At 40.4% G+C, this 12,111-nt stretch overlaps 1 protein-coding gene across 1 annotated transcript; it reads left to right on the top strand.

Annotated features, from left to right (window-relative positions):
- Nucleotides 1-4,929: 4,929 nt before the first annotated feature.
- Nucleotides 4,930-6,979, top strand: LOC308158141 (uncharacterized protein; the record flags this gene model as incomplete). Its single annotated transcript, XM_080531737.1, has 1 exon — nt 4,930-6,979. The coding sequence occupies one exon, from the start codon at nt 4,930-4,932 to the stop codon at nt 6,970-6,972; it is 2,043 nt and encodes a 680-aa protein (XP_080387863.1). The 3' UTR covers nt 6,973-6,979.
- Nucleotides 6,980-12,111: the final 5,132 nt, after the last annotated feature.

Here is a 12,111-nt window from a genome sequence, read left to right as displayed (position 1 = left end):
TAAGCCTGTCGCTTTTTAATAAAATCACATTAATTAAATGTTTTTTTTTGTTGCTTTGTTTAATTACTATGCTTATAATCATGCAGTGTAATCTAAATTACATGATATGCTGAGAAAGATATGTTTATACCTGTCTCAATGGGTTTTACTCAACAGATAAACATATTGACATGTGTCTGTGACACTGACCTTAATGAAAAGTGATCTCCTCTTGAGAAAACTGACATGAAAAGGGAGATCTTGAAGAATTACATTTCTTTATTACATAGAATATCATTTCCATTTTAAATTGTAATTATTCAAAGTCCCTCAATGTGTAAATTGTTTAGTTTCCTTGTTAACATAAACATTTTGACTGGAATCATCATCATCATCATCATCTTGTTTCCATTTAATTCCCTGTAAGACCCCAGAACGTTTTGCAAAGCAAAGTATATCATACCAAGTCCCTCTGTGTGGACGCATTCTGAACAAATACATGAAAATGATTTATTTTCTCTGAAATGCTTTTGCTCACATTACCTAATGTTGACAGCTTGGTTTCCCATGGCTCTCTGCCTGCGCTGGTGCATCCTGGGTTGGGTGACATTGATTGTGCCGTTTGCTGGAGGAGACAGAGTGAGACACATTAGTACCCAGCTCGCCCCTGCTGCAGAAAAACACATTAACTGGCTGCATTGGGAGCCCTGTCTCGTAACCATGGCAAAGCACACAGGGAAGGGGGGGTTGATAGGGGGCAGAGGGTTCAGCACACAGTCTCTGGGGTTGTCTCTCAAGCTCTCCTTTTCTCTGTCTCTCCCTCTCTCTCACACCAGTTAACATCTCTCTCTCTCACGCACACACACATTCACAATTTGCATATTTTCTTTCTCTTTACCCCCCCCCCCCTCATCACTTCCATCACTTTCCCCTTACCTCATACCCCTTCTCTGCTTTCTCCCTTAATCTCCTGATCCCCTTTCATTTGCCTCCTCTTCCATCTTTTCACCCTGTCTTTCTATCCCAGCTGAAACAGTGCTCAATGGAGAAACGGAAAGAGAACTATAGAGAGACGGGTAAGAAATCAAGTGGTGCAAATGAACGATGTATCTTGTTTAACCAAAAATGTACTTTCCAAATATGTTGCTCTTGCGAACACTTGTGGTATAAAAAATAAAAGTGATCTTATCAAACTTCTTAAGGAGTATCATCAGATAGTCTATGGACCATACACCATTAGAGTCTATGGACCATACTCGACATAATAGACATAATTTGCCATGCTACTGTAAAATCTTTCAGTGGTTACACAATAAATATTGATGTTATTATTTGTTAATTTATTAATGTGATAGAGATTCACTAAAGTTTAAGATCAACTTTATGATCTTGATTAGTAAATATCCATATACACAAATCAAAATTTAAGACACCCTGTTATAAAATGTTTTTGATTCATTTATTTTGTCTACTATATACTGCTGTATAAATAATATTATATTGCATTGTTCGTTGTGGAATAAATATTTTTTTTGTCATCAAAGTTGTCACTGATTATGCCTAGAGGTTGAATGTTAACATTGTTTGTAAGATTTGTTATGTTTAAATAATAAATAAAAAATATAGCTGCAAGCAGCCATGACCTAGGTCTAAGCTATGGCACGGTATCGTGCCGCATATTTCACAGGGCACCATTAGAACACGTGGCAAAATTACCATGATGTGTTTCGAGTGACCAATATAGTTTCTTTTTTTGTTTCCTGTCATTTAAAAAAAAAAAAAAAGAGAATTCCTCATGATGTATTCTGTTGTGCTTTCTTTGTTGTAGCAGGTTTGAACATCTTCTCTTCCAAAGTCGCTTTGCAGATCTGCACATGAAATTTTGTATACATGATTTATGAACAAAGGTCTTTCTGTGTCAAATGTTTTAGATTAGCTTAAACAACACTATAAGCCAAACAAGTTTAATAGGACTACCCTATGATCACAACTATATTCTAGAGGTTGGGGGAACATCTGTGCCAAATATGACTATAAGTCAACCAGATCACAAGATATAAATATGTGCTTGTTACCTTGTTACAGTGCCACCATGTGATAGATCATAATATGACCACACATGTTAGTCCTGAGATGTTAGACTATGTTTGCCAAGTTTGGTAGTGATGCAACTCACTATGTCTGATTTCAAAGCATGTAAATATTATACACACTAATTAGACACCTCATTAAAGTTAATTAGTTCAGAGTGACAAGACTGCTTATGCTGCTTGGCTAAAATATTGTGCGTTGATAGATCTTGAAGAGATGCTGTATATTAATTATCATGCAGATCGGCCCAGTGGTTAAAGAGATGTAATTTTAGTGTTTCTCACAAAATTCCAAATGGCAGAGAATCCACTATGGGGCGGAAGTTATGGATCATTGAAGCAAATGTGTTCCTTGTGAAGAGACATATGTACCACATTTCTGAATTCTCTGTCATACATGGTGAGGGTTGTGGTCTTTCCATGTGTGCATTGTCAATTACATTTTACTGCACCACATTGTGGCCAGATGGGATGACAATGCATGGCCTTTAACATAAAGACCAATTTTCAAGCTTTAACATGTAAAAGTTATTTGCATGACATTGCAAAAATGGCAGATGCAGGAGAATAATAATAATAATAATAATAATAATAATAATAATAGTCAACAGCAACTAACAATAGGGTTCTGTGCAGCTTCTCTGCTTAGCCCTCTAACAAGATACATCGACCTCATCTCCGGAATAGCCACAAGGGGGCACTTACAACCCTATCCAGAGAAGTCCTTCCAGAGCTCGACAGGAAACTTTTTTCAACTTGGCTACACCATTTCCCCAGCCGTTACTATATAATTACTATTACTATACTATGGACTTCAACATGATTCATGAGTGACCGATTCGGTTTGATGTACATAAAACAGTAGGTTCAATGTATGTATTACATAATTTACACACGCATTACCTGGCTTTACACTGGTAACATTACTAGATCTGGAGCAGGTAAAGTAAATCAGACTGCTTTGATTTGTAAACAGCATCGTGTTAACCTGTTATTACACAGTAAATAGGCAAATGCATGAGATATATATATCGCCGGGGTGGTAGCCTATACTGTGGATCTTGTACTTCCTTTTTTTCCTCCACACTTTACTTTTGCAATTACGGGTACTCTAGTATTATGTTTATCTGTCCACAAGACTTATTTCCAGAACTCTACTTGGTAGTCTACATCCAAGTCTGCCTCCTGTAGAGTGTTCCTGATCTCTGGGACAGTTGTTTGGGTTGTCTTAAGTATGGCTGTTATTCTTTAGTCATCACTATAGAAGTCTTCATTCACATACCAGGCCATTATGGATTGCTGAGCTCACCACTGCTTTCTATCTTTTTAATGATGATTCCAAACTGTTGTTATTGGAAGGCTAAGGTCTTGGCTATGTTTCAGATTTGTTCAGATCATAATAGCTTCTGTGACTTATATTGACACCTCTTTGGTCCTCGTGATGACAGACACCAATAACAGACTCAAAGGCAAACTCAAAGCTTAGAATCAATAGGCTACTAGACATTAAGAGTATCTTACGTCTGCACAAATGATGTGATGGAACACACCTCACTAACAGGAGCACAGAAGCACCTGTCAAGCCAATTGTCCCAATACCATGAAACAAGAGGACTACTTTGTATCAAAAGTGTTGTTTCCTAATGGTGAAACCAATATATAACAAATACCCTCAAGCAAAAGATGACAGTCTGTGTTTTAATCACATAGGCTACCTTGGTTTAAAATCCAAACTATTGGAGTATAGAGCCTAAAGAAGACAAAATGCTTCACTGTCCCAATACTTACGCATGGCACTGTATGTGGAGGGAGAAGCAGGCGGAACAGAGAGCTGTGGTCGTTCTTGCAACCAGTGTGGCTTCTTACCAGCCCACCGTTAATGGCCGGAAGCTGTTGCAAAACAAATTTAAAATAAGCAAAACCTCGGCATATAAATATATATATATACATTTAAAAAAAAACATTTGTCGATAAAACGATACACACTATCGACAAAACGGAATAAACAGCCACTACCCAACTACGGATTCGTTTACGGTAAGGCGTAGCTAAATCCTTGTGGCGTGGTGTTTTCATTGAGCTAGCTGGTTGAATGACTATTTCCCGCCTGCTTTGCTAAGCAGCTAGCAAGGTAACTTCTTAACCTAACATAAATGCTAAATAAATGCATAAATTAGCTCTTGTCGGCTCAGCCTCGTTGCAGACAATGCTTGCTGTAATACATCTCGGGTCATGTTCGTGCTCTGTACGTATTTGCTTAGTAACGTTATCAGTAGAATTAGCCTGGTAGCTTGTTAGCAAGTCAATTATTGCATTCTGACCTCTCATTCAGTTCGTCTGTGATTGCGATGATGTTTAATCGAATAGCTGGTTCGAACAAAAAGACTAGCTCTGTATAAACATTAAACCTCCCAATTGACATATGGTTCGGTTCACATTGGTTCGGTTAAGCTAATGAACCCATTTTCCCTAAAACAAGGGTAAAATAATAAAACGACTTGCAATGTTACTAATACTGTCACTGCATTATCCCCTTGCATCTAGAATGCATAATAAATGTTTGTTTACTTTACGTTGTTACGGTTTCAATATAGGCCTAATTGGTCATCTTCTTCATGGATGCAGTTACTTTATAGTCAGGTTCCACTTGTAACCAATATGCAGGTTTGACATTTCAGGCTTCATTTCTTCCATAATGTTTAAGACTTAAAACTTAACGCCAAAAGTGTATATGATATTTAACAATATATCTGTCATTAAAATGTTTTTTATTTAATTAAATGTTTATGTGTGTTTTACAGTGTGAAGGCCTAAGTAGTACCCAAGCCCTTCTGGGACGTGAGCTGGAAGGCCTGAGCTGATGGAGCCTTGTATCAAACTGATGGAAGAAGAGGCAACAAAGTCTGAAGACAGACAGGGGGATGCTGTAAACAGTGAAGAGGAGCTGGGAGCAGACCTGCCTTCTGCTATCCCCATACCACCCAAGAAGGGACGGGGTCGACCGAAAGGATCAGGCGTCAAGAAACCCCCAGTTCAGCAGGTAACTGCTGTTAGTAGTGAAGAGCAGGCAGTAGCAGACGTGTCTAATGGTAACTCTGCACCACAAATTAGGGGAAGGGGAAGACCGAAAGGGTCAAGCGCCAAGAAAAGGACGGCCGTTGCTAGCGAATGGGCAGACACGTCTAATGTTGGCCCCACACCACAGAAGAAGAGTCGGGGCAGGCCAAAAGGATCAGTCTCCCAAAAACTGTTTCATCAGGCAGGTACTGGAAGAGAAGAGGGGTCAGGGGCAGACATAGAAGAAGAAGGAGAGGGGGATGCCGTTACCAGTGAAGAGTCCAGGGAAAACATAGAAGAAGGAGAAGAAGAAGATGATGAAGACGCAACAAAATCAGAAGGACAGGGTGATGCTGCTATCAGTGAAGAGTCCAGATTAGACATAAAAGAAGAAACTGCAACAAAATCAGAAGGAGGACAGGGGGGTGCCGTGGTGATGAGCAAAGAGGAGGTGGGGGCAGACGTGTCTAATGGTAGCCCCACACCACAAATAAGAGGAAGGGGGAGGCCGAAAAAATCTGGCAGTAAGAAACCCCCAGTTCAGAAGGTGACTGTGGTTACTAGCGAAGAGGAATCAGGGGCAGACGTGCCGAATGGTAGCCCCACACCTCAAATTAGGGGAAGGGGGAGGCCGAAAGGATCTGGCAAAAAAAAAAAAACTGTTCAGAAGGTGACTGCGGTTACTACTGAAGAGAAATCAGGGGCAGACGTGCCTAATGGTAGCTCCACACCTCAAATTAGGGGAAGGGGGAGGCCGAAAGGATCTGGCAACAAGAAACCCCCAGTTCAGAAGGTGCAGGGGCAGGGGCAGACGTATCCAGTGGTAGTCCTACACAACCTAAGAGAGGAGGATCTGCAACAAGAAACCCCCAGTTCAGAAGGTGCAGGGGCAGACGTGTCCAATGGTAGTCCTACACAACCTAAGAGAGGCAGAGGGAGGCCGAAAGGATCTGGCAACAAGAAACCCCCGCAGGAGAGTTCCTGGAGTGAAGAGGAGTCTGGGGCAGACTTGTCAAGCGACAGCCCTACACCACCTAAGAGGAGCAGGGGGAGACCAAAAGGATCGGTGTCCAAGAAACGCCAGCAGGCTGATGCTCAAAGTGAAGAGGAGTCAGGGTCAGAGTCAGACGTGTCTTATTCTAGCCCCATACCACTCAAATGGGGCAGAGGTAGAACGAAGGGATCCAAGAAACCCCTAGTGCTGAAGGTGCACGGCAAGCGGGGTAGGCCACGGAAAATGGTTGACCCTGCAGCAGCAAAAGCTACGTCAAGGAAACGTGGCAGACCCAGAAAAGTTCAAACAACGAGGGGTAGGCCAAGGAAGAACCCACTCTCATACGCAGAGGAAGTGAAGAAAAATAAAATGAAAAGCCAACCAAAAGTCTGGAAGCCCCTAGGAAGGCCGCGCATCCATCCTCGCGTTGATCCTCCAGCCATGAGCGCCCCTCCTGAACCCCGAGGGAGAGGCCGTCCACGCAAGACGAAGTCCAATAAAGGGGCTCACTTGAGGAAGAACATGCCATCCAACACTCCAGTGTCCAAGCCCTCCACCAATGACAGTTCCCCGCGGAAGAGGGGCCGCCCACCAGGTACGTTCAAAGTCAAAAAAGTCAAGAGAGGGATGGAACACGACAGTGCACCGCCAGCCAAACGCACCCGCTGCGCCAACGGAAAAGCAAGTCCACCAGATGAGGCGTTACCCCAATCCCAGAGGCAAAAACGAGGGAGAAAGGGTGTAAATGAGGAGGAGCAGGTGGAGGATGAAGAAACAGGGGAGATTCCCCCGTTGGAAGATGATTTAGAATACACAGAAAAGAATGAGGAAGAGGGTTTTCCTCTAATATAAGAAATCAGTCAGCCAGCGCTGATGCAGCTATGAGATGATTGCACCCATTGGGCGTGGTAGGAAGCTTTGCTTCGCAACCCAAAAGGTTGCTGTAAAGATACCTAGACAGGGCATCATACACAACGTACCTTGTTCCAGACAAATACAAAACATCTGCAGCATCTTTTAGGATGAACAGACAAGTTTTTAACATTTAATTGATAGGTCATTCTCATCTTCTCTTTTTCTTTTTTTAACTAACCTGTTTGTCTTTTAGTTATATTTTGATGTTCTAATGCCTTTGAGGGAACTATATTGAACTTGTCACTTTTTCTTTTTGCTGAAATCCTTCCCTGAAGTTGAATGCATTTTTCTAGTCTACATAGCCTTTATTTATGTAAACCAGGTCTTTTCCCTTCTTGTTTTTAGTTTTTTTTTTCCTAGCACCAGGGGAGCCCCCCCTCCCAAATTCATTCATTCTTCATTCATTCATTCATTCATTCATTCATTCATACACATTTATTGAATATATACTGCATATAGGTCCAAGATGACCTCCCATTTTAATTTTCTACAATGTATTACTGTATTTTGAAACTGTCCAGTTCCATGCCCACACTTTAAATGGTGGTGTTTTCATTCATTACATTTTGTTTGTTGCTTAAATCTTGTCTTAAATGTTGCAATGAAGGGGAAAGATCAGGAATGTATGAATTACTTGCCTATTAACGACATTTTATGTGAGTGGCTAATGTTTAAATCAGTTGAACGTATTTGTTTTTTTAAATAGCCTAGATTGCTTTCATCATTCTGGATTATCTCCCCTGAGCAAGTTTGTAATTGCAGATGTCATGTAATTTTATTTGCCTGAATCGCCAAAGTTTTGAATGTAACAAGATAATATTCCCCTGGTTTCCCAATCGAGCGACTAAAGCAGTACTGTCTTGGTTTGAGGCCGTTTTATCTTGAAATTAACTTTGCAGAACTCTTTCCATTGGATAATTGTGTTCTTCAGTTCTCAAGAAGATCAGTTATTCTTATCTGGGCTACATGTTAATTATAATCTCCAGTCCCACCCAGCACCCCTTTGAAATCACCCTAGAGATGTACACCAGTATCTTGTTACTTTGTTATCTGTGTAGTTATCAGTCTTTTTAACTTGCTCTGCCACACGGCTTTCAATTAAAGTGTCTGGTTTGGTAGTACCTAACCACCATGTGGGTCATTGCTAACACAATTTTTTATCTAGACGTTTTCTATTTTGAAGAAATATGGCATTACCTAGATGGTTTCTATTTTGACGAAATAGGACTTCGCTTAGATGTAGTGTAAGGATGTATTGCGTTGATACTCTTTCAGTAGTTCAAGTTTAGTTTTTCAGTATGGTCTGTCCTTGTCCAGTTTTTGATTGCTTAGATTTCATTACTTTTACATACTTTTTCAAAATGATGAATGGTTAATGTCCAAAGTTGCTGTAGCTTCATACATGTCTGATGCTGTTCATTCAGAAATAAAACAACAGTTAAGACGCAGTCAGAGACACCTGGTCTGTGAAACCACCCAAACATATTTGAAAGTGGAGGTAATGTGAATTTGGGGTGAAGTTATGTTTTTGTTCAGCTTGAGAGCGAATCATTTGTTAGTTTACTGTAATAAAAGTAAAATGTTTCAACCATGTTGTTTTATTATTGCTGCCTCTTTGTTTGAAAATTTGATCTGTGTTCAATTAAATAAATTAAATATTAAATATTGATCTGTGTTCAATTAAATAAATCTAGTCTATATATATATATATATATATATATATATATATATATATATATATATATATATATATATATATTCTATACAGCACAGTACTATGGACAGATAAGAGTCCGAAATGAAAATGACCCAAGCCAGTTTGTAATAAAATCCTTCTTTGTCGGGTGGTTGTCCCCTTTGACTTGTCAAATGTGCCTTGCAAAACTGGGTATACCATGCCTCTAGGAAGCTGGTTCAAGAATATTTGTTTCATATGACAGTTTCGGGCAAGATATTAATATTAAATAGCTGTGATCAAGGTAGAGTCTAACGACATGGGAAGGTCCTGCCTGTAGCGCTGTTTTTTTGGGGGGTATGTCGCCTATAGGAGGGCAGGATAAATCTCAGAAGTGTGTCGAAACATACCATGCAGTCATTTGATTGTTAAAAGTTGTAAAGACCGAATCCTAGCAACGCGAAAAAATTACTGTAGTTTGGCGAGTTTGATGCCCCACAAAGGGGGTAACAACTCGACGAACTATCAGAGTGAAACAAGTACCGTATTTTATAACTATGTCTTGCCGGGGTCATTTTTATTTAAATAAATGACAAAGTCCCTGACTCTATCTGTCCATAGGAGGATGCTATCTGACCACAATAAATCATGCTACACTTGAAATAAATTGCATCTGTTATCCTGGTCAAAACTATACGTTTTCTGTGCAACTAGAATTACATAACACAGTTGTGGCCATAACTTAAGGCATACATAATACCAAAGAAAATCAACTCGGTAAGATAATAATCAAATTGTTGTGGGATGTGATAAATGGGTTATGACAAAGTGAGTGAGTAGCGTCTTTGGCTATGATGATACCTTTTGGATATGATCACATCTGGCTGCGACAGGAACGTTCGCCCCATTCATCAGGAAGCCACCCGGTACTGTGAGCGCGTGGTCGAATAGCAGCTTCCGGTCCTTCACAGAGGGTCTTTCAAGGAAAACAACAAATGTTCTCAGAAACATGCCATACATTTGGTATACCCATATTTGAAGAATAGTGCAGCCACACAATTGCTTTCGATTTCAAAGTTTGCAGAAAGAGAGGATCTGCACGTAACCTAACTGTGGTAAGTGCACAAGACTGGAGAGGGATGCACATTTAGTTATATTTACGTTTCTTTCAAAGCGGTTTATAGTAGGCTACAGTGATTGTATTTCTTTTTGTACATATTATGGTCAATTAATTCCAAGAGAAAGGCCCAAGGGAAATCGAACCCACGCGTAGTGTGTGATTTCTGTTGTAACAAATGAGCCACTGAACCATACGCTTTTGTTCGAAATAAGCCACAGGTCTAACTTAAAGAATTAAATGTGTTCATAGCTTGAATCCGTTTTTTGTGTACCTCTGCCCCTTTGCTCCAGTCCATCCCCTACGGATAGTGATAGTGAATGTTGTTTACTGTGTGTGTGTGTGTGTGTGGCTATGTTCGAAATGGCATGCTAGCATACTGCATAGGATACTCAATAAGTACATACTGCCTACTAAATTCATAATAAGTATGCTAATACCAGCCGACTGTTTACACTGCAGTATGCATACTCCAGAATTCATTTGGCACCGGCCGGCAGCGGTGATTTTAAAACTTGGACTTCATGCATTTCAAGTGGCATCTTTGTAATCATGGCGACGTAGTCTACACGAGGGCTCTCTAAGTTTATAGTTCTAGTGTTGGTCCGCGGACCGCGTCGCGTTGGTCGGTGTACTCATAGCGGCATAATAGCGATCAAAAAACTTTTTTATGCTTGTTGTAAAGAAAATGTCTATAATGCATTGAAATGACAGTAAGATGGTTATCATACATTTTCAAATCTTTATTAATAAGTAATTACAGAAAAAGTAAATGACATTTCTGTCATGACTTCCGCATTTACGAGAGTCGGAATGTGACGCTACCAAGCGGACCAATCATAGTTCTTATAGATAACTTAACATTAAATATGTCTGTCATAAATATAATTTAAACCCAACGAACAGCCATGGGGCTCCCTGTAACTAATCATTTATTTCTAAATAAACAGGATTGTACATCTCGTAAATGTGAATCGCGCTCAGGAAGGCTGTGCCTGACGCTTCCATAGGGCGCTCCTTTGGAACGGTGTACTCAAAGCGGCATAATAGCGATCTTTTTGTTGTTATGCTTGTTGTAAATAAAAGTTCTATGATGCATTGAAATGACATTAAACTAAGATAATACGATGGTTATCATAATTTTCCAAATCTTTATTAATGAGTAATTACAGAAAAGGTCAATGACATTTCTGTCATGGCTTCCGCATTTTGATCTACGAGAGAGTCGGAATCATGTGCTACCAAGCGGACCAATCACAGAGCTTACGGTTGCGTAGAAACTGACGCGTTCTTAAATTTTCGGAGATGTGCACGTCAACCTACGCCGTAGGCAAGGCGGGCCCACGCGGGACTACGCAAGGCTACGGCGTTGATTTTACGCAGAAGTCTAAATCGGCCTTCTGAATACATTTCACCATGTAAATGACCAATATAGTGAAAATACCACCTCTCATCCGTGATCAGACTTTAGATATGTAGGGAACGTAAGCTACGCACGTAAGTTCGACACAGAACTTTAAATCGGCCTTTACGGCCAAGCTCCACCATGGCCATCGAGCGTTGCGTCAAATGTGCGTTGCGTCCGGAATTGGGATCAAATGCATTGTAATCAATGAAAGGTGCTCCACTTGCTGCGTTGCTAATATTACCCTGATTGGAAAATGTTCTGTATGATGTTGTTATTGTTGTGGACATATTGCAGTCAAGGGTGAAATTATTCCCGTATACAAAAAATGACAGTGGAGCAGGTAGAACGTTGACGGTGACGCAACGCAGTAGGTGGACTGGAAAAGTAACCACCCAAGCAACCATATTATAAAATATGCTGACGACACTGCAATTCTAAGTCTCCTTGATAAAGATACAGACCCCTCGGTGCTCCATGATGAGATTAATATATTCACTAAATGGTGCGACAGCAACCATCTCATCTTAAACCCCACCAAAACTCAGGAGGTTGTGTTAGACCCAAGGCAGGTAACTGACCATGAGCCTGTGGTCGTTAAAGACCAAACAATCATCCAGGTGCCCTCTTATAAGTACTTAGGTATTCAGTTAGACAACCATCTCTGCTGGAATACACACTTAGACAGCTTATGTAACAAACTACAGCAGAGGCTTTATCACCTGAGGCGACTCAGACTTTATGGGGTGAGAAAGCAGATCATGAGAATTTTCTATCAGTCCATTGTTGAAAGTGTAATCAGATATGGAATAATTGTGTGGTTTGGCAACTTAACTGTACAACAAAAAAACAGACTAGTCAGCATTCACAAAACAGCTA

This window comes from Nansenia antarctica (assembly GCF_963989245.1).
Source record: "Nansenia antarctica genome assembly, chromosome: 5".
Classification (NCBI taxonomy): domain Eukaryota; kingdom Metazoa; phylum Chordata; class Actinopteri; order Argentiniformes; family Microstomatidae; genus Nansenia; species Nansenia antarctica.
This window is presented reverse-complemented; position numbering and strand designations above follow the sequence as displayed.